This window comes from Gnatocerus cornutus, chromosome 2 (assembly GCF_029298725.1).
Source record: "Gnatocerus cornutus isolate USDA-ARS CGAHR chromosome 2, icGnaCorn1.1, whole genome shotgun sequence".
In the NCBI taxonomy this organism is placed as follows: Eukaryota; Metazoa; Arthropoda; class Insecta; order Coleoptera; family Tenebrionidae; genus Gnatocerus; species Gnatocerus cornutus.
The window spans coordinates 5,656,384-5,679,659 of record NC_142234.1 but is presented as its reverse complement, the minus strand read 5'-3'; the positions used below and the strand labels follow the sequence as shown (position 1 = coordinate 5,679,659).

Below are 23,276 nucleotides of genomic sequence, written 5' to 3'. Positions count from 1 at the left end.
GATTCTTTTGAATCGTTTACCGTATATGGTCGTAAAGTATAAATTAAAGGAACAACTGCTGAATTTAGACGAAATACCGAGTCCTTTGGCATTGTTTTGTCCTTCTCATGCAGATAATGTTCCCACATTTATGAATATTGTTCTTAATGTAGTTATTTATTATTATTTATTAGTTATAAATAGGATTTTAAAAGGGCAAGATTTGAGACGGGTTAACGATGACCCCCTCACAAAATTAGCATTTGTTAAGTCTGAAAAATCTAGAAAACGGAAATAATTATTTTTGAAATATTTATATTATTAAATAGAGCCGATTTACACATTAATTTAATTGAAATTAAGTTAATCTCGCAACTAATTTGACGATTGCTGAAATTTGATTGACGGAGAAACGATCACATGTCAGTTTAACATGATGTTAAGTATTTAATCGAAATTAAAGAGCAAAGATTTAACTTTGCTTCTGTAAACCGGCCCTACGTACAGAATGTCCTAGAACTCATGACCCATTAAGTGTTTATTAGTTTTGGAGAAAGTAAAAGATAGCAATAATAAATATCATTTAAATTTATATAATTTTGTTTGAACATAGTATTTATTATTTATTTTTTATTACATAGTATTATATTTGTTGAGTTTGCATACTTGCTTATCTTTGTACAGATTACCTGTGTAGTCTTCATTTACATATGTATATACTTACCTCATTTTATTTCGACATTTTCGATTTGTTGTTGGAAAAATTATACATTTTCAGTTTAGTATCACTATATGTCTCACATTTTGTGAGAGATTGTTATATTTATATTTAAGGCAAATTACATACATAAGCATTTTTGATAATTAATTGATTAATTTGTCATATTTTCAGTTAATATTTGTCTGGGCTATGAACTGTTGAAAATTTAGATCTGTTAACACTGCATTACTTATTGTTTCGTAATACAATTTTATTTTTTATCTTTGTGTTGTTTTAATTTCCAGCAAATATTAAAAAAAAAGTTAAAATAGCAAAGACACAAACCAGTGATGCAATTATTATCAAAGACACAAACCAATGCCAAAGTTAGTAAAGACAAAAACCGCTATCTGGTGTGGTTCATGCCTTAGATCATCGCCGACTTCATCTTATACCAAGCCTGTTCAATTTTGATTTCTCCCCTTTGCAAAAAGTTCCCTCAAGGTCATCGCCGTACATACGCCAGCGACCCCAACGACGAAAAAACGTATCAAATTCTGGTGATAATTCTTTCATTTTGGTGACATTTCCGTCACTTTGAAAGTTGCAGTGATGATAGGTTAGGTATGTCGGGTAAATTCATCAAAAATTACGGCATCTGGAATGCAAGGAAAGCGATTTCTCCGAACTTCCATAAAGAAAACAGATCATTCTCTTCGCGGAAACGGCTACTAATCAGAAATATAAAATTAAAAATCAAAAAATGCCAGAACGGTGTTTCAAGAAATCGTCGAGAGTGGCGCTAGCTTACGCACTCCTTACTTACTCATGGCCTACTTCGCGGGAACAGATCTCGGAAGCTATTGAACAGGCTTGGTATAAGATGGAGTCGGCGATGCTTAGATACTGTGTTAGTACGGCCGGGTATTGATAGATTGAGCTAAATTTCATGTCAGGTTGGGACTGGGAGAGTTGCCTATCTATTGTATCTAATCTAAGAACTAGTCGAAAGACTGTTCGTCGAATGACAAATAATATACACCCAAAACGTATACTAGACATACTCCCTACGACCCTATTCGAATGCACCCAACTCATCGAAATACTTCTAGTCGAACGACACTTAATAGAGGCGCGAATTGTACAACAGACGTAACGGTCCGAATTATAACCTACCCTAGTCCACACATTGTAGCCTATTCGTTAACAGGTAAATTAGTCAATAATACTCCTAATATAAATACTGAAATTACTGTTATAGTGACATTAACATGGCGACTTTTATTAAAACGCAAAGAGGCGGCAGAAAATTAATCTTCCAACAATATTCTTATAATAAAGTAAAAGATGGCCCTGATGGTAAAATTTATTGGAGGTGTGATGAAACCTGTTTGAAGTGTAAGGGAACTGTTAGTACTGATGGAGCTGATAATGTTTTAATTGGGAAAGCACACAATCATGCCCCATCTCCAACAAAGGTAGCACTTAAAAGGATCAAGTGCACCATCAAAGAAAGAGCTGTTACCAATGGTAATACACCCCGAGATCTTGTAAATAGTTGCTTAGAAGGAATACCCGATGGAGTAAAAGTTCACTTGCCAGAATTAAAAAATTTACAAAAGACTGTCAGCCGGAAACGCAAACGGGTTGGTGACATTCCACTTGTGCCGCATTCTTTGACAGAAGTTAATATACCAGCACTACAGTCTGCGCACTACAAAAACAGCAGCTGAAGAAAATTTTATTCTTAGCGATAGTGGAATCGAAGATGCAAACCGCATAATAATATTTGGCTGCACAACGGATGTAAGCCGTTTGATTGAATGTAATACTTGGATTGTTGATGGTACGTTTAAAAGCGCTCCAAATTTTTGGTACCAGTTATGGGTGATCCATGGGGTTTTTAAAAACAAAACAGTCCCTTTTGTCTACGCATTTTTGCCTAACAAGAATGAACCAACATATGAAAGAGCTTTACTAAATGTTTTGGCAAAGATAGACTTAATTCGCCCAACAGTAAGACCAAGAAATGTAATAATCGATTTTAAAGTAGCGGTGATTAATGTTTTTAAAAGATTGATTCCCGATATAAATATACATGGTTGCTTTTTTCATTTCTCTCAAGCGATCTGGCGAAAAGTTGCAGAACTGGGAATGATGCAGATGTACAGAAATGATGAAGACTTTAGGACAATAATCAAATCCTTTTGCGCGCTGTCATTTGTTCCACCAGAGCAAATTTTAGATGCATTTGACTTGTTGGCGCAAGAACTGTTGGAAAGTTTTGGGGAGCTGGATTATAATAATTATATACTTATAATATACTTATAATTAATTATACTTATAATAATTTCCTAGACTATTTTGTTGCAACCTGGGTTGGACGTAGAATTCCCCGGAGACGACCTCTTTTCCCAATTGAGATGTGGAACTGCAATAGAGTTACATTGGAAGACTTACCCAGAACGACTAATTCGGCGGAGTCGTGGCATTACGCCTTTTCCAGTATTTTTAGTTCACATCATCCAAATCCTTATACCGTCATTGAAAAGCTAATACGAGAGCAAATGAGGATGGACTTTTTATGTACTCGTTTGGAAGGTGGACAAACTGTGCCGCTTTATGCTCGTGTTGAATACCGAAATGCAAACCAAAGACTTTTAAATATAATACGAGAGTTTGACAATCGCAATATTGATGAGTTTCTTCAAGCCTGCAGTCATTACGTTCACGTTTAGATGTTTTTCATGTCAGAATTTTGTTTTTCTAAGAATGTTATACATATATTTTTAAAAAAATTATTTTTTTAAGAGTTTTATGTTTTTTTAAGAATGTTATATATTCTTAAGAATTTTATTTTTTTTATTTTATTTTTTTAAAGAATTTTATGTTTTTTATTTTAGTTTTTTAAGAATCTTATGTTTTTTTTTTAAAGAATCTTATGTTTTTTTTAATTTTAATAAATTTAAAATAAATATAATATGTGGCCACTGTTATTCAGGTTCAAGACATGTAACTTTGACAGAAGTGTCAAACTGAAATTTAATACAAATTCTTTCCTTAGATAATAACGTTGTATTTTATCAACATTATTTGGTTTTTAACATTCAGCTTTACCATGCTTTTCCTCAGAAATTATTTACTGTAACTACATTTTTATTTTAATTAATTTGAAATTCATTATAACAAGACTTCAGACTTGTCTTTTGACAATTAATCCTCATGGTTGAATAATAGGGATTCATTATACAGGCTGATGAAAAAAAGGCGCTCATGCTACCTAACGTGTTGCAGCTAATTCTTTCCTGAGCCTAAAATTAAAAACCAAAACCAGATTTGCCGAGTAAGTTTCATACCGTAAGTTGGTATTACAGTGACGGCCAAAATAAAGTGGTACAGCTCTTGATCGGCATTGTAATCCAGGCAAGAAACTAAACTGTTGAACTACTAATAGAACGTTATCATAACTACCAATACTAGACACCTAAAAAATATTAACAAGGGATAAGCTGTGCCTAGAATGTAGAGGTATTTTGTAGATTGTGAATTTATTTAGTATTAAAAGAACATAAGCAATTGAGTTCAATGGTCTTACCTGTATTTGGATTCTAGAATGATTCGTATAATTTTTCGATCCCGACGAACGCGAAATTATAATTATACAATTTTTTTGAGTAATTTTTTATTGCATTTATTTACTCTGGAATTGGATATTCCAGCCATTAATGTAAATAATGGATGTTAGTTATGTTATAAATATTTTATTATCACTTTAGAGAAGTGGTTGTTTGTGAAAAGTTAAATGTGTTGCCTACGCAAAAAAGCTAACAGACAAAATAAGCATAGTTGACGAGTTGGGTATGAGATGAGTTGTTATAGTATACGAAATGACTGTTTCCATTGTGGATGTATGTCAGTTACAAATTGACGAACTGGTTTTCGATGAGTTGGGTTTACCCCGAATGTGAAGGCGAAACGAAATTTAAACGTGGCGAGGTTGGGGTGAATTTGTGGTTTTGAAGGTTGAAGTTTCGATTTTCTGACCAAATGATTAGTATCAAAATTGATACATGAAGGCGTTGTGAGGAGGTTTAATGAAATTGCAATATTTACAGACATTAAAATCGTTGCTGTAATTGACTTTTTACTTTGCTTGAAAAGAGAGATTCGGTCCATGCAATGGTTTTACATAATGCAATTAATAATTAATTAAATCCTCTTAAAATCACTTATCTACTCACAATGGACATACAAAAGTTTTGTATAATTTCTGAAACATTGTCCATTTTAAAGCCTTGTTTAATTAATAAACTAATGAATTTCCATTTATTACAATAATTGCTTAACAAAGTTCAAGGCTTGGATGTATCGGATGTTTTGTGATATTAAAAATGTTGATACCAATTCAATTATTTTCGGTTGGTGTGTGGTTTTGTGATTAATAAAATACCAAAAAACTTGCTTTAAAATTTATTTTTTTAAGATGATCGACGTAGTCATTACATAAAATAAGAGTAACACAGTAACAAACATTGAATCTTTATAATGCACACGATGGTCCAAAAAAGTTTTACCAAAACCCCCGTTGAGTGCTGCCCTTACATAAAAAATCTATAAAGTGAGCTACAAAGTGTAATAGTCGGCTACCATTGTTAGAAAGTCTCGAAAAGAATAAAACGTTGAAGCAATTTTGGACCACCTGTATCTTACAATAACTTGATAAAGCTTAACGTAGGTAATAAATGGATCAAAATGATAACAGAAAACATCCATTTCTTTGACCAAGTAATAGCATAGCAGATTTATTTAAAAATGGGCACTCGAGTGAATTGTTACAATTTTCAAATATTGGCGTTTCTTTAACATAGTCAGTTACATTGTTCGTTAAACAAATCCACTATACAACAGTAAAGCTACATTTTACTTCTTTTTATTAGATCCTAGAAGAAGGTACATGGTTTTTGTGCTTACAGTATCAAGAGCTAATTCGATAACAGAAGAATGGACCAATTGCAAGGAAAGTACATTATTTCGAATGAAATTCGAAAATAAAAAACAGTAAATAGAAAAAGATAGGATTCCTAAATAATTTATTGGATTAAATTACAAAAAGACAAGATAAATTGCGAAACAAAACCCTACTATAATAATACAAGTTCTTTTAAAATATCCACGATTTGATGGAAAGTAAAAAGGAATTCGAAAAACAGGGAACAGCTACACGATAATTTCAATAATACACTTAACAATAAGAATTCGCTTTCTAGATATTAAATAAAAATTGATATGCGCAGTGTTGAATCATGACTTTAAAACCTAGCCGCTCTGTTACATAAACTTACATTATGAAGAAGCAAATTACAATACAACTTGAAAAAAAAATAACAATAAAAAAAGAACAGAAGCATGACACCCTATGTGAATATCACAAAACTATAACAGTGTTAATTATAATAATTATTGTGTTATTAAGTATACAATAAATCTGAGTTTTCGAAAAATCGTGTCATTTTAATTGGCATCAAATTAATTACACCATCCTTAGTCTAAAAGGATAATTAATTTTTACTCGTGTTTGCAACATTTTTGTGTAATTAAATTACTTGAATAAATTTTAATAAAAATATATGCTGTCCTGTCAACATGAACATATTCGTTACTTAACATATACATTAATCGAATGAATCAGCAAGTCATAATTTAATAATGAGATCCTTCAAGTATGGATTGTGTGATCCTCAAAACACATTGGATAGTAATTTTTGTTAAATAAAAGCGTCTTTTGATTTGTGCACACAGGAAGGAGGGGATGCAATACGGAATTACTGATAACACTCTTCCATTGCTAAATTATGACTTTAGTGAAAATTAATAAATAATCTTATTTTTACTTAATTTTCTACTTTGCATTGTTCCTTATACTTGTTTACTTAACTTTGGTAAGTAAACATTTATAGAATTTTACAGCCGACAGTTGAAATGAAAAACTTCCGTAACACACTTCCTCCACCCCGTTACATCCCGAGGGACACTAAGCGAAATACATCACCTTCTTGGTGTCGGCATGCACTGTGATCGCTCTTGCCATTGCTCCCGGCGTTCGATCTTCGGAAGAACCCGATTGGTGCGATCCTTCACCGCTGAAAATGGAAAATATTGTTACCTCCTGCTTCTAGCTCTAATTTACGAATTTGTAAGCTGACTTAGATCAGTAAACTTTGAATTGAAACTGAGTTGAAAACTTACCTGTCATGCTCTTTCTCTACCAAATGATATCTTGCTCGAAAAGCTACCAAATGCGCGTAATAAGCCGGCGCCGGAATGGAAACTGAACGAGTGCAACGAACATAAGTATGACATAGCTGATAGGTCAGGCATTGAAGTTCATCGGAATCAAGGTGTGAATCATCCCAAAGTACATGATAGTGTGATGGTCTCGATGTACCCTAGGAGCAATAAAACACAAATTTACCAGAAAGAAATTACAAATAATTATACATGAAATTGTAAAGTTCCGGAGGAAAGGATAACAAACTGTGTGTTACATAATAGACAATTAATTACCTGTATCCCTTGATGGCTACACAAATAAAAATCAAACTCCGTCGGATGAGTGATGCCGACATCCACCGTGGTTCCTGCCGGTATGTTTCCACTCTTTCCGCTTTGTTCCTTTTTATCGGCACAGAACAATCTCGTGTGATGCCTTTTTTGTACTACTATAAACGTGATACCCGGCTTATAATCCCCTTCTAATTTAATGCATGCCTCACGTATTGCCGTCAATTCATGTTGCAATAGTTGCAAAAACTGTCCTTCAGACACTCCATCTCTGTACAAAATAATCCGATGCGGTTTATAACCGCCTGTTGATTTATAAAACATTATCAATAATTCTCGCACCATTGAACTCAATTCTTGTATAATTTCTTGTCGGTGTTGTTGGACGCGCACGGTTGCTGCATACCGTGATGGATGCGCATCCATCGAACCGACAACGGCGGCAATCGATGGTTTCTTGTTATCTCCGGCTGGTGGGTGGGTGACATCGGCCCCCAGGAATATGACGGGTTCGTTAAATATCTTTGGTCTGATCGATGGCACAAGGATACTGTTGATGCCTCCTAACTTAACGTTTATTTTGAGGCATAGATTTGACAGTGTCTGCGGTGAAGTTTTGTTTACATTTTTTGCTTGAACACATTGGGTGGCCATCCCTAATACTGTGTCGCCTACCCTTTTAACTTCAGCTAAAGAAATAAATTAGTACAACAATTAACTACTAAAGAAGAACGTACCATAGACAGGTGTCTTTCCAGGCAGTACAACAACAACTAGTTGTAAAGATTGGAAAGTCGATTTCAGGTACCGGAACATAGGTTCGACCTGGTCCGGTCCTGTCGCATATTTACAAAAACAGGGTTGTCCGATAATTGGCATGCCAGCATCGTTTGAGATTTTTTGTAGCTGCTGAGTGAAATTCCTGAAAAAAAAGTATGAAAAAAACGTTAATTTTTCCTTTTTTATAACTACCTTAAAGCGTCTTCTCTAACAGTACGCTGAGGTGCAAAACATGCGATTGCCCACACTCTGATTTCCACCCCCGTGAAAAATTGTTTGCCCCTCATGTCCCATACACCTTGATTCGGCATCGCTTGCTGTTTACTCTGAAATAAAAGGTCCGTTAACAAATGTTAATACAAAAAGTTTGATTGTTTATACTACTAGGCGTAGTACAAAATTTCCAGTTTTCATTTTCGGATGTAATTATTCAGAACAGTCACTTTAAAATTTCCATGCAAGAACGAGAAAAAATGAAAAATGAGACCAAAATATTTCCATTGATACCACAAATTATAACGACACGATCAACACAACCATGCTACCACATCGATACGTCAATAAAAAAAAAGAAAATTGCAAATAGCCTACACAACAATAATTTACCACACGACGTGACTATAAGAATTTCAGGAAATTTAGTTTCTAGGATGAATGAATGATGCACCGCATATAAAGTTGTTTGGCTAGCATTTAGGTGTATAAAATGGAAATATTTCCCGTTATTAGTCAAATGTAGACTTTTATACAAATCTATGTCAATGATGGTGAAGTAATAGGTCAAAACTACTTCACATGTTGAATGAGTATAAATACAACATAAAAACAGAAAAATAACTTCAATTTCCTGAATTTTCTCAACATAAAATAATATTCAGTGCATCATTTAAAATACTGGCTCTAGCACTGAGCCAGTAACTATATACTAAAATAAGTAATACAACTTGAAACTAACGTGCCAGCCCACCTGTCCGCTGAGGGAAGCCACTCGACCACCGTACTGAAGTTTCGGCGGTGGCAGAACTCTTCCTCTCACTTCCATCATGTTATTGCTGATGGTTAAGCCAAACTCTTGTACGTAGGGGTCATTGTTAAAGTCCGCTCTTCTCACCAAGTTGTTGATTTCACGTTCTCTGTCTGGTGCCGATCTAAAACAACCCGAAATAGAACCCCAGAAAACGTATTATATTGATAACTACCGTGCTGTGGCTTTTATCATAGTGGATGTTTGCATATCCGTTAATTTCTTGATGCATCGTTGACCAGCTACAATGTTACAAACTTCTAACGGCAAATAGGTGTGTTTGTGTTCCTGACCAACCTGGAGGCACGGTAGATGAGGATATCGTAATTTCATTTTGTACTTGTCGAGAAAATATTTCGCTACGGTACATTCTACTGTCTGGCCATTGTCCAATTGAAGGGGGAAACTGAGAAAAAAAAATTAGTTTTGATTTTAATTTAGGAAATGTAAACTCACGATTGCATTTGCGCTGGTCTTCGTGTCACATTACAGACCCTGTACTTTCTCCTCATCGTACCGCAATGGGTTATTTCGATTTTTAGCCCTTTTATTTCTTTTGTAAATTTTACGCGCTGGCTATCCGTTAATGGTTTTCTTTGTTCGTTGATATCTCGGATGTCCAGCACTTCACACATAAATTCGATCACTGGTTGGGCCTTGTAGAACGCAGTAGCAGATACTGTTAAACAAAGTCTTGGCGATTAAAGAGCAAAGTTTCTTAAACACGTTACCGTCAATGTTAAGCATCATTTTCCACTGACTTGGTCTCACCGACTGGTGAAAACCGAACCAAACTTCTCTTCCACCTCCCAAAGGATGATAATATCCTTCAGGACTGCTAAAAAAACTCCTTCCTACCGGTGTGTAGCTCATCGATGGCAGATGCCTCATAACCACATCTAATGCTAAAATAGCTTCATAAGGTATTTGCCTCGTCCTCCCTTCTAGCGCTTCTTCAAGACCGTACAAAGAAACCTGAGCTACCCATTTGATTGTCACTCTAAACAACCTATCTTTCCCTTCGCCTGGCAAAGTAACTTCGAGTTCTTCGCGAGAGTTACCAATAGGCAACGGATCTCTTGTATACAGGTTATTCCTTCCATCGAACACGGGCTTCAGGTTACCAAAGATTTTACCATATGCATGGACCATGGTTTCGATGATCTCGCGGTTTACTTTTCTTGGGCATTTATCAGGTTGAATACTGACATCGTAATGGTGAACAAAACCGCGAGGCATGGTCACTTGGAAATGGTTTGCTTTAAGACCGATTGGACGACCTTCACGGCCCAGATTGGGTCGGCGGGGACATTGGAAGACCGGTGGATCTGTCGTGGGTGGCACGGTAGCTAAAGCCGTGCTCGCCGCACCCACGACGGCCACGGCAGAGGTGGCGCTTCCGGGGGCGGACGCTGTGAACAAACATATTAATGACAATTTATTCGCGAGATTTAATTTTTTTTTGCCACAAACGAGAAATTTTAGGTCCTAGTCAAACTGTAAAAATTCACCTTTTTTCTTCTTCTTGATCTTACTGGGTGGACTGTAGTCCCAGTTAGTATTAGATTCGGGGAAAAAAGCCGCTAATTGTAACAAATCCATTCTAACAAGAAAAACGCAATGACACGTTATGGACGAATACAACAACGACCACAAACATACACTGAATACTGAATAACAAATTCCTCTACCTATACAAAAGACCTGGAACTAAAAACGGTGGCAAAAACTGATACAAAAGCCAAGCCAACATCTGAGAATTTTTTTGCATTTCGGCTCAAATGACAAAGTGTAGTAAAAAGGAAATTTGAGAAATTGTGATGTTCATGAAAGTAACTTTTTTTACTCGGTTTTGTGACTATTTTATGACCTTACAATTACCTACAATATTAAAAAACCGAGTCCACGAGATTCTACTTCAGGTAGACAAGATAATCAAAATTAAGATTACGGATTCGTTATCATCAAAATACTTGCAACGAAACGAATTTCTAGATAACTGTCTAGAAATAAAATATGACGACTTTGTGTGGACTGTAAGCTTTCACAATTGTCAAACATTTCGTCTAATCGGGTGAATGGTACACTTTATGGATTTTTTCTGACGTTGCAATAATACACTAAAATATGAACTGGAATGATAACCACATATGTGTTGAAACGTCAAGAAAAATCCACCACAGCGAATAACAGTTTGAAATAATTCATCAAGTAATAAAAACATTTTTGTAGGAATTATTTAGTAGTATCGAATATGGTCCATCCCCGCACCAAAAACCTGGATATCATGATGGATTATTCACATAAGATACAAACTAAGAAAAAAATCCCAACGTATGCCAATTATAACGGATGAATAAAAATAAAATGTAATTTTACCTGATAGTGGATCAGAAAATGTGGTTTGTGGTGGAGGACTACCACCACCTTGCCGAGGCGGGCTGGTCTGCCACGACTCTGAAAAAAAGCTTTGCTTACGAAAAGAAACAATACTAATTATTGTAAAACTACTTAAACAAATGTGTAAATAAATAAAAAAGTAACGGAAAGAAAGTGATGTTCACTCCAAATAGAACAAACTGAAATGGAAGGCTAAGAATTCATTATTAACAAAGTAAAAAGAGCACTTGTTTCAAGTTGGAGACAATAGAAATGTAAATGAGCTAATTAATTCTTCAAAAGTTCCTTCCATCATTTACTGGTGACTAATCCAAACATCCAACCATTAATATGTCAATAAAAATCGATTTCCACAAAAACTCTTTAGTAATCTGCCTTTATAACGGCATAAAACAAAATTCTTCTTTTTCATCCTACAGTCATAATCATCGCTCTTTTACAATACCAGTGAACGATGGTGAAATTGGGTGTTTGTATTTTAACACGCCCACGTGCTTTCAAAAGCAATTTTACTTATCAAAAAACTTATTCTGTAAACCAATATAAACATTTACTGTGTGTACGCAACCCACTTATGATTATCCCCATGACCAGATAAATAAATATAAATCAAGATAACCAAGTGCTAAGTTTTTTAGTATTTTTGTAATAATTTAACTTCTGTTTTGTTGCATCTTAGTGTTGAGTGATTATTATCTTTTGAACAATTTAGTTAATTGGGTGTACGTATGTAACCATGTAGTTATGGTTTGATTAGATATGATCTTTGAAAAATATTTGTTAGCACTCAAACCAACAATCCTCACTGATTGATGACAAGCCACAATTTAGAAATAAATGAACTTTACAAACTACAAGCTGTAGTTTATGCAATTTCAACTTGTTACTGACCGGGAAATCAAAGATTGCTGAGCAGTGGGATGCAGTAGAAACATTTTTTTTTGTTGTGAATCAGAATATCAGTAGATCTTTATAGAGACTGAATTCCATGATATTGCATTTTATCAGCAATTAAAACAATAAAATGATTTATAAGTGTATTCGAATCGTTATGATAAAAATAGAACTTTAAGTTTCAATGATAACTAATACAGGGAAGACAATGACATTGATAATTTTCAATAAAACTGATAAGACGCTAATCATCAAATGTTTCGTAATCAATATGTAATACCAATAAATCTGTTATGTATCTTTTATAATCTGAATACAAGGAAATGTACATGCACATACACCTGCCTTCTACCATGAAAATGCAATAATTTCAACAAAGTTATTATTGCTTCTAGTAATATTATGTAAAAATGTCAGTTTTAAGGCCTGAATAGTAACGTTAGCAATAATAAATCATATTAGTCAAATTGTTTTAACGTTTTTCTACCAAAGCTCCATGTTTCGAATTTTTGCCGAAAAAACAAGTAACATATAAATTAGCATTACATTGTCATCTGTCGCACATTATAATACAGTTAATCTCTACATTAAGTTGTAATTAAATGTTAATGTGAACAATAATTATTTAAAAATGAAGCTGCAGTTAGTCATGAAGGATAACCAGAGAACTGCAATTTGAAAATTCCATTTTGTAATGTTACATTAAATTTCATACCAGCTGCAGTACAATAAATCAAATTAAAACTGTCGGTATCAATAAATTACAGTACCAGTCAATGTCAAAATGTACAGCTTTTAGGTGTACTTCAATTACATGTATGATTCATTTTTACAATGAATTAATATTGAGTAACAATTACATTACATACATATTAAGTAAAAAATGCAACAAAAACTGTAAGTATTAAAATGGATTCCATTTAAACAATTAACATTGTTTAATATGTGTGATGATAATAAAAATTCCCCTATTTCAGGGTTACTACGTCTTTACAAATATTGTTCTATTCGATGAAACTGTTGCCATATGGTGCAATTTATGATTAAAGAACAATAATTTGCCCTTTTTAAAAACTTAATTCTAGAAATTACAATAATACAATATAAAAATTCAATTATGTAATTTAAACTATTCTCCGATTTTTGCGCCACATGTTATTCTAAGCTACATTTTACGAATCAATGTGACAATTTTATATTTTATGTATGCGATTATCTAAGGTATTCATTCTGGTATAAAAATATCAGTATAAAGTATGTATCAATAAATTGTTGCAGTGGTACTGAAAGATATTAATCAGCTGATAAGAAAATTTTGAGAAACCAGATGATAAAACAATAAATTGCAGTCATAAATGTCTCTACGCCACTGATATAATTTTCAAAGCCATGTTTTCTGTACGTACATCGTTAATAACGTAATTAAGTTGTAAAGCAGCCCCTAATGAAAATTTGTCCCTGCTCTGTAGTTTCCAGTAATTAGCTTTTGTTTTAAGATCTAACTACGCGTTAACGACAATTAAACTGAATTATAATAGTAAATATTGGAAAATTTAGCATTATTCACAAAATATATAAACAGGAAAGACGAAGGAAATAACGATTAGAGAATCCCAAATATTTGACACACCCTGTATAAATTATCTACTCTTTTAAACAAAGAATTTAGAAACTCAATCATTTTATGTAACTGTCAACAAACATGACCCCGAGGGACAAAAAATTATACTTTAAAATGTTCTTAGATGTCATCGGTTGTATAATCTAGATAACGATAAGACAATTACTTTTGGGCTAACAATAGATTTGAAACCACCCTGGCGTTGATTTTAACTAGTACAGGACCGGACTAAATCAATAAGGCCAGTCGAGTCGAGACCCAGACTTTCGGGTCAACGAACGAAAATGCACTTGACGTAGACAGTCGATGCATCGATTATTACGAAATATCCAATTCTGCGAATATTAGAAAATAGATGGAACGCAGCAAATTGAGAAAATATGATCTTAAACTATCAGGAAGCAATAATCAAATAATAAACAAAGGAACAAACTTTGACAAGTGCTTGTCTACAGGTAATGAAGGAAATGAATCGAAAAAAGCTCAAAATGAGTTCAAACAAAGCTTACACGCGTCATTTCTATCAATTTCCAGTCAAATACGCAATTACGCATAAAAATAAGGGCCCCCAAGCGTTCCATTTGTTCAAAAACGAGATGACCTTATTCTTTGGGTTGACGCATTCTTAGGTTAAGTTATTTAAACGTTATTAAAATTACTCGTCCGCGCTCCACCAATATTTTCATGGACATACTGTATATATTCTACGCATAAATGTCCTTTTCATCCCTGACAAATTGCACAAAACAATAAAAGCACCTCGTTTTCTATCTAAACAAAACAACGTCGACGTTCAGGATGGCCGATCGATACCGAAATTTGCGTCAGATTCAACTTACGGCCTCCACTTCCAGGATACATATTTTATAAATAATATAAACACACAAGCACACCACTAGCACACCACTATTCGAAAAACTGTCTATCTAGTTACAAAGATAGGCGGACATTTGCAATTGTTGAACGTGACGTCACCTCTGAAAGCTCCGAAGATCACGAAAGGCGCAAACGCACACGATTCGTCGATTCGACGTTGCTAGGGAGATACGAAAACAGCGCGAATTTTAAACGAACGTATGGGCGCAAATTTTTTGTTATTTTTAACACCAACCCAAAATTTTATCGCCCAGAGGTGGAAGTGAATGCAAGTTGTAAAAACTAAATTATTAATTGATCTGTGAGCGGTTGCGGAAATTGAATGCATTTCCTGGATCCATGAATCATACGATTAGTCATGGTTACCCGAAATGAGCTGTCCAGCAAAAGAAATTGAAAATGAAAAATTTTGGAAAACAGAAATGTTTATTTGGATATTTTTACCTTCAGGAGTCTAAAATGGTAATTTCACAACAATTACACCTATTTTGTGAAAAAAAAATTATTGTTTTTATCTTCGATAAATCTTTAAGGTATAAACAAATGAATTGTGTTAAATGAAAAAATAAAGTTAAAAAGATTTAAGATGTGAATAATAATGATAACGTGTATTACTGGTTGCCTGCGCGTTTCTGTGCATTTATTTATAACAACACATAAAACGCTTTGTATAGCGTCACCAGGAATTTTCAATGGAATTCTGAGAATACTGACTAAAACATCGATGACTGATCTAAGGTTATTTGCATGTAATTTTTTTCAGTGTTGCCAACTTATGGCCTGGTTACTCTTTATAAATGATCACAGCGTATACAAATTATGTATTACAATAATTATTGTTATGTTACTTTTACTTAATACATTTACAAATTGAACTTGTTTAAATATTTTTACCAAAAACAGTGTAATTGACGTGATATCAAGTTTTTTTACGACAGATTTCCCGTTAGATTTTAATGGAAGCCTAAGGCTTTTTACATGAATATACAGGGTCTACCAAAACCCGTAACCCAGGCAAAACAGACATATGCAAACAGCAATACAAAACAAGTATTTCAAATCAAATATTTTTAAGCAAAATATACAGAGTGTAATGTAAGTCAAGCACCAACTCTGACCTGGAGAATCAAATCCTTACGCAAAGAGGTCTAAGTATTTTTTTTTCATTTTAGTTTTTCTTGTAAAAGTTAAAAAGTTGTAACGTTGACCAATCAAGGCCCGAAAAATTATTAAAGATCTGACTGAAAATATAGTAGTTTGGTTATGACAAAAATAAAAATATCTGTCACATTTGACAAATCATATACTGAATTAAAAAAATATTCAAATTGTTCTTTGTTCCGATCTAGGCAAAGATATAAACAAGAAATGATTTACTGTTCTTAGGCCCATTGAGAGACTGTACAGCACAACTTGACAGACACCTGACTAAGAAATTACTTGTTTTCTAATATTTTACAAATACTCAAACTGAGACGTCATTGTCCGTCCTTCCACTGCTAACATTAACAAAGAACTGCAAAAAAAAATCTTCGATATTTTAATGACTGTCACCTTCCTAACACTGCTGTTACAGTTTCTTGTATTCTGAATCACGAATTCTGAGACACCTGTACATATGTAATCGTCTGCCATTTTGACTCTAGTTCCTGTTCGAAAAAAATCTACTTATTTTTCAAATTCTGTAGAATTCGAAGTTTTTTTTATACGAGCAATTCAAAATTATTTATGTAGATCAAGATGTAGGTATTTAATGTATTTATGTGAAGTCCATTTAACTTCAGATAATTGTATTCTTTACTTTAATAAAATTACTAATTCAGTTCTAGAAAAACACAAATTTCATTTTAAGGTTTTACAGAATTCGAAAAATCACTGGTTTTATCCTAGACTTACCATTCTATACAAACATGGAAAATTTAAAAAAATTAGTTTTTCCATTTTTAGTAACCACTAAAGGACTGAACCCACCTTTTTTGCAAAACAGTTCTCTTAAAACACTACACCAAAACATAACCAAAAGAAAAGCAGAATGGGCGTTCTAAGTGATGTCTGTATTATAAATGCTCCCCACTATAAAATATTTTTGCACTACATACTAATGACGTATCTTGAATATTTTCTATTGTTTATATTATCGTTCAGTAGGAATTTACAGACATTGTTATCAGATTCACACAAGAGATTTAATTACATTTGGTTAGCCTCTTGCTTTCAAGACGTTAAGTCAAAATTTTGTTGCCAAAATTGGAATATTCAAATAACAAAATGTAGGTAAGAATTTAAAATGAAAATTTAAATTTAAATGAAATTAATCAAACTACGCAATCAGTAGCTGTTCGTTATTCAGAAGAGTGATGAATGTAATGAACTAATTCTAAACTAGAACTCAAGTGCTTTATGGAGAAATTTAGGAAAAAATTGAATGTAACGCCTTTTTCTTTTCAACAAAGAATGACCAGGAGAGTTTAGGATTTTTAACCTCTGTCCGTTAATTTCCAAGATGCCAACACATACCAAAATTTAAAAAACTAAAAAGTCAAGAAAATAATGCCACAAAACATTTCGACTCCATTGATTGTGTCGGGGACGATTTCCTAACACCCTGTATACATTCTGATTCGCTGAACTTTACGATCCTGATGTGATCGATAGTAAAATGCAACCCAAATTACAATTCTCTGAGTAATTTTGATGTTATTATTACATTTATTTATCCTGGAATTTGGGCAATCACAATCATGATTCCAATTAGTTTGTTAGTTAGAGCATTTGTATTGTATTATGGTCTATCTGTTTCAAATTTTTAGCCAAAATCAAATAAAACAAAAATTTTAATTTCATAATGTTCAAGTTACAAATAAAAAATGTATTATTGGTTGCATTTGAAGTTCGTCAGGATCACAAAATTCTGTGAATCCCGCTGTGTAGGTGAATACGTTCTACGTTATTAGTTTTTAAGTAAAGTTATATTCTAAAATTAGCGAATTCATATTATATAGTAATAAATAAGAAAAAACACGATATGTAAGTGGGGTAAGATAATCAATAATAGTGTATACTTGGTTGCCTATAGCTTATACCATAACATTGAGAGACAAGTTTGTTTCTTCGTATTCAACAAAACTGCTAATTCACTCCAAAAGTTCAAAGTCTGTTTAGTTAAGGTAACTTTCAAGAACCCTTTCGTCACTTCTGAGACAAAAACCTCCCTAGACAATAGAACATTCAATGTATTATCTTAAAGAAAACAATGTAACAAAAATGACAACTAAAAAAATTAGAGGTCATAATGTTTATTTACAGTTAACTAAACCTGTTTATGCAATTTTCAATTTAAAAATAAAAATAAATTTAATCATAGTATGTACAATTTAAAAAGAACTTCGCGAAAACATGTAAAACACGGAACCCGTACCCAACTTTTCCAATTTTTCTTAGTCAAAGATATAATCATTCTACATTTTCCAACGTCCTAAAGTAACTCATCTTACTAATGTTCTCATCTAATCTAAAAACTCCAGCGTTTCCCTTCAAATTACTCTCTCGACTGTGTTAATTCTATTAATTAGAGTGATTACAAGATTCTAAGTAGACATTACCATTAGCCTGTTGCTGCGGTTGTTGCTGCATAGTCCCGTGATGCGATAGATGATTATTAACTTGAGATCTGGGTCCAATAAAACTTAGTGTAGTGAGATCAGGTAGCAGCTGGGGTATACCTGGCTGCATATTCTTCAACTCTGTACCAGCAGACATGTTTACTCTGCAAATAAAAAAAATGGTTGCTTACAATACACACTTCAAGACATGTTTATTATTTCTTGGTAATGCCACACCTGTGTCCTCTTGTTCCACCCGGTTTCTCGCGTGTTAAAACAGCTTTATTGCCACTTTCTCGTCTGTGCCTGTTTTCACCAAAATAAATATTGCTCTTGTGATATTGAAGTTGGTATTGAAATGCATTCTAATTTTAAATGCAATATAATTCGACATCAAAGACTGTTTAACAAAAGTGTGCATACTAAGTTTAATTCGCCATTATTAAAAAAAAGTTGATAGATCGCTGAATCTAGAAAGGCATGTCGTAACTTAGTACGTAATTAATGATACATAAATTTCATTTTACAGTCGGCAATCAAACTTGTGAGGTCATAGATATTCATCGTAGTCATTACGTTATTCAGTACTTCATTGATTCACTACTAGCGATCTCAAAGTTTTACAACTTTTTGTAAAAAATGCTAAAAAAGGCAATTGTGCTTCTCTTCGGTACTTTTAAGCAGAAAACATGCCTTATAATAGGATACAGAAGTAATTAAATTAATCTTTTAAAATCGCCATTGTTTAAACTTTAATAGAAGGAATTAAATTTAATGAATTTTATACACACGATCGTTGTTATTTTTGAACAAATGTTAATGTAAAATTATTTGTGTCATATTACAAAGCGTTAATAATAAATAAAAAGCAGAACAAATTTATAAAAAAAATCTTCGGATATACGAATCAATAAACATCCCTGATATACATATACAGGGTGATGAAAACAAAACGTCCATGTTACCAATCGTGTTGCAGCCAATTCTTTTCAAACCCAAAATTGAAAACCAAAACTAAATTTGTGTTTTTTTAACTATATAACAATAAGATATTCTGTTTAAAAAAACGGAAAAAAGTGGTTTAAACCAAGTTCCTTAAACTTTTAAAAGTACCATTTCTTGGCTTTGTAGAAAATTTTTCGATGTTTGTAACATTCTAAAGCTTTTAATACAAGGTGTTTATAAATGTTGCTATCATAAAGGAATTCCTGTCATGCACTATTTTGCCGCTTTTTTTTCATAGTAAATATAACTACATATCTAGAAAATTATTGATAATGTTATTTGCGTTAACGACTTTTAAGCTACGGTTTTGTGTTTAAGTTTACAATTTTGAGGTTTTAAAACACAACTAAAAGGTTTTTTTTCAAAACTTACTTTGCTATATGATTGATGTTAACTACAAATGTCAGTTGAAAAATCTAAACCCACATTCAAAATGAGCGGCAAATTTCTTTGAAATTTCTTAATAATAGAAACATTTATAAACACCTTGTATTAGCTACTTAGTTACGGAGACTGTCATATGTAAAATTCAATTATTAGAAAGTTTTGAGCGGCATTCCCAATTTTTCCCTTTGAAAAAAAATCATATTGTAAAAAAGAATAGGTTTAGATTAATTTTGCTTTGATTTCTGAGATAGTTTAACAGAAAAGGACACGGTACTTCTACTCATGGGCGCCTTTTTTTATCACCCTGAATATGGTACAGTCAACATTAGAAAAAAAAAACTTTTCTTTAGTGATTTTACTAACGTCAATTAAGTTTTACAGCAGAGCGTCTTAGAACTCGTGATGCAGAGAACACGAGAAGGCGCCGAACGCAATACAGATTCAATAACAAAAATCGTCGAATTACAATATTAGTATTCAACAAGCATGTAAAAGTGCTACACAATATCATAATATTTTGTTTTTTAAATTTTCGTTTTGAAATATTTGTTTCATATTGTTGTCTGCATATGTCTTTCCATATTTCTCTGGGTCACGAGTTCTGAGACCCTGTATTTTGTTGTTTACATTTTAATTTTAATAAATAACAGAGGAATTGAACTCAAAAGCGAGCCATCCTGTATTTGTACAGCTGTTTCTTGAATCAATCGATTTTATGTGATAGCCTGATAACTTCTTAGCATCTGGTAGAATATAAACTGTATCTATCTAGACGTGTCTTTGGCGCTTTATAAAAATTATGACCATAAAAAATGTACAGGTTATTTGAGGTAATTTGAAGGTAGAACACTTTCAATTTTGAGGGTCAGTTCTTTTGTTCAGTCTTCATCTAGTCGTCTATGATTTTTCGTACAAATTAATAAATGCCGCTTTACGAAGATAATGATTGAAACGTTGGTTGAATAAACTTACAATACTTTTCAAAAATTATTAAGTAGATACTGATCTAGGACAACTGGATCGCTTAAAGGATAAAACTGACCCAACCTCTGCTTAATTTTTCTGTTTGTTGATTTTTTTTCTTTTGGCGATTTTGACGATTGATAAGTGACGCTATTGACAGAAGTCCTAAGTGACAAAACTAGTTCAAACATAGTCTAGTGCAAGCGGCACAAAAGAAATTACATTCCAAAGGTAACTAGAAGAAAATCATTTTGAAACACGGTAAAAACCAAAACCCCAAACATCATGTACATAAAAAGAATTACATGAGAATGTTATAATGATAATTAGACTAATAATAAAATATCGAGTAACAACTGTAATTACAGTAGATGTGCTCGAATTCACTTTATTTTTGAATCGAATAAAAATACAATATTTTTTTTAATTAGAAGACTAAATAATAGGTCCTTAGCGAGTTCTGAGGCACCTGTATGTTATCAGTATCAGCAGAGCATTAATTTTTATAGAGCTAACCTTGAAGTAAAGTTTATTGAATTTTAAGCTATAAATGCTTTGGATGTCTTTCGTTTTTTCTATGATTTACTAGTCATTGATGTTGGAATGTGGTTTATTTTGCTCCATTTGCAATAAATTCCAATGTACATACCACTTGTTAAAAAAACATTTGAAATTTAGAAGTGCTTCTATAAAAAAATATAACATCGTAGTTGGCACTTAAAATTCGTTCATAAACTCTAATTAATAAAACACTGTAAAATTGTCTATTATTTGAGGGAAATAGCAAATCATGGCTATGGATTTCAAGTTTTCTGTTATATCTTTTATAAAAATCCTGTATGTATGCTGGCCATTTGGCGCGGATATCTTCATTATAAAAAATTCACCGAACTAAAAAATTGTGACTAAAGTGAGCGCTGGAACGAAAGAATGGATTTTTTCAAAGCTCTCCAGTTCTAAATACATATTAAATTCCGGTTGTAAAAGCGTCCGTTAATAACAATTCTCGGAAAAATGTATCTAATGTTTCGTTTCTTTCTCCAAAATATTTAGCACGTTATTTGTATGGAGGTCAAGAAAATTCTGAGTGAAAACATGTGGTTTAATACCCACGCTATCTATAGAAACAAAATTTTTACTGATTATTGTGAAGGTTCTTTTGTCAATTAAGAATCAGCAATGATAAGACCATAACTTAATAACAATTTGATATTTATATCATTCATTATTTTGTTGAATATTAAATATTTTTGCTGTCAAATCTAAAACACTCATTTTCAGACGCACGTCCTCCATTCCGAGTTCAAAATCATTTGAACGCCTGATAAAAGATCCTGTTATTAAAAGATAACTTGACTGGATCAAATTTATATTTACTTTGGTTCTTATAATATTTTCACAGCGATATACTGTTTAAATGTTGATTTAATAGACAGATGATACCACCAAGTTCTCGTACACTTTCACTATTTGGTTCCCCCTATAGCAGAATTATTTGGGGTTTTAACAATACCTGTTTCTGCAGAAAGCACTTGTAGAATTTGCCCTCACTCCTTTGTCACATTTTTTCAGTCTTGTCAATCACTTTTATAGATTTTCGTGATTTTTTACTAAATAACTGAACAAAACAAATGACGTCATCACTCACGATAAGCACGAGATAAAGAAAATGACTGTTTATTGCACATCAAATTTTCGTAAATAAAATTACATAACATTTCACGAATGAAAAAAATCCGACTGTATTTCACGGCCGCCACGACTCACCAAAACAATTTAATTCATCCCCTTGTTCAATGCGGAGGGGGCGGTAAGGTATCATTCCCTTGTCTCTTTTACTACTCCAACGTTAAAAACGGTAGGCTGAGACAAAGACAATCGAATTTAACTGAAACGAGAGCGAAGTTTTTCAGTCCACCTGTATATTAAGCGTGTTTGGTGGGTAAAACGCGACTTTCTCTTCGAATCAAGACACCCATGTTGCGACGTAAAACAAAACGTTATCGGAAGAGCAATGCACCGCAACTGCGATTACGCACGATAAGCTATTGAAGAAGGGTAAAACAAGTGCCGCTCTGCCGCCTACTTTGCCTAAAAATACAAAAACGAATCGCCGCAACGAAATTGAAAGTAGGCCCTGGCCTAGGCCAACAAAATGTACAAAATACGATTTCAAGGCCAAGCCGGGTGTAGGACAAGACAACACCGCACCGACACACTACAAAACATTCTACGTACCTGCTTTGATTGTCCTAATCCTTAGCTGACATTGGCACGAACATGCTTTAAACGAAACGATATTGCACAAGAACGCGTTTTCCGCGCTAATCATAGCATGCGATTGTTTATTTCCACTTGGAAAAGCGTTTCTTTTGTCGCGAGAGCACTTGTTTTGGATACCTAGATGTCTGGATTTTAGCTGAGTGCAGCGCCGCGCCTGCGCCCGGTCCAAAGGGGTTTTCGGTTGCGTAACCTGAAAACAAG

The 23,276-nt window shown here is 33.3% G+C and overlaps 1 protein-coding gene and 1 long non-coding RNA gene across 5 annotated transcripts; one reads left to right on the top strand and one right to left on the bottom strand.

Moving 5' to 3' along the window:
* The first annotated feature begins 1,599 nt into the window (after positions 1-1,599).
* On the top strand, positions 1,600-2,031 carry LOC148178275 (uncharacterized). Its single transcript, XR_015771763.1, has 2 exons — positions 1,600-1,889; positions 1,941-2,031. It is a non-coding gene; the product is annotated as an uncharacterized LOC148178275 (long non-coding RNA).
* Positions 2,032-5,136: 3,105 nt separating this feature from the next.
* AGO1 (protein argonaute-1) lies at positions 5,137-23,122 on the bottom strand. 4 transcript variants are annotated; one of them, XM_088050352.1, is made up of 12 exons: positions 23,031-23,122; positions 18,438-18,601; positions 11,424-11,501; positions 9,776-10,456; positions 9,501-9,723; positions 9,220-9,450; positions 8,976-9,168; positions 8,213-8,346; positions 7,978-8,162; positions 7,244-7,929; positions 6,926-7,125; positions 5,137-6,819 (listed from the first exon to the last, which is right to left on the bottom strand). In XM_088050352.1, exons 2-12 carry the CDS (start codon positions 18,592-18,594, stop codon positions 6,711-6,713), a joined length of 2,877 nt encoding a protein of 958 aa, XP_087906478.1. In that variant the 5' UTR covers positions 18,595-18,601; positions 23,031-23,122; the 3' UTR covers positions 5,137-6,710. The 4 variants fall into 4 exon arrangements, with proteins under 4 accessions (XP_087906478.1, XP_087906480.1, XP_087906479.1 ...); XM_088050354.1 differs by having other exon boundaries at positions 8,988-9,168; XM_088050353.1 differs by lacking the exon at positions 23,031-23,122 and adding an exon at positions 22,306-22,401.
* Between the last annotated feature and the right edge of the window lie 154 nt (positions 23,123-23,276).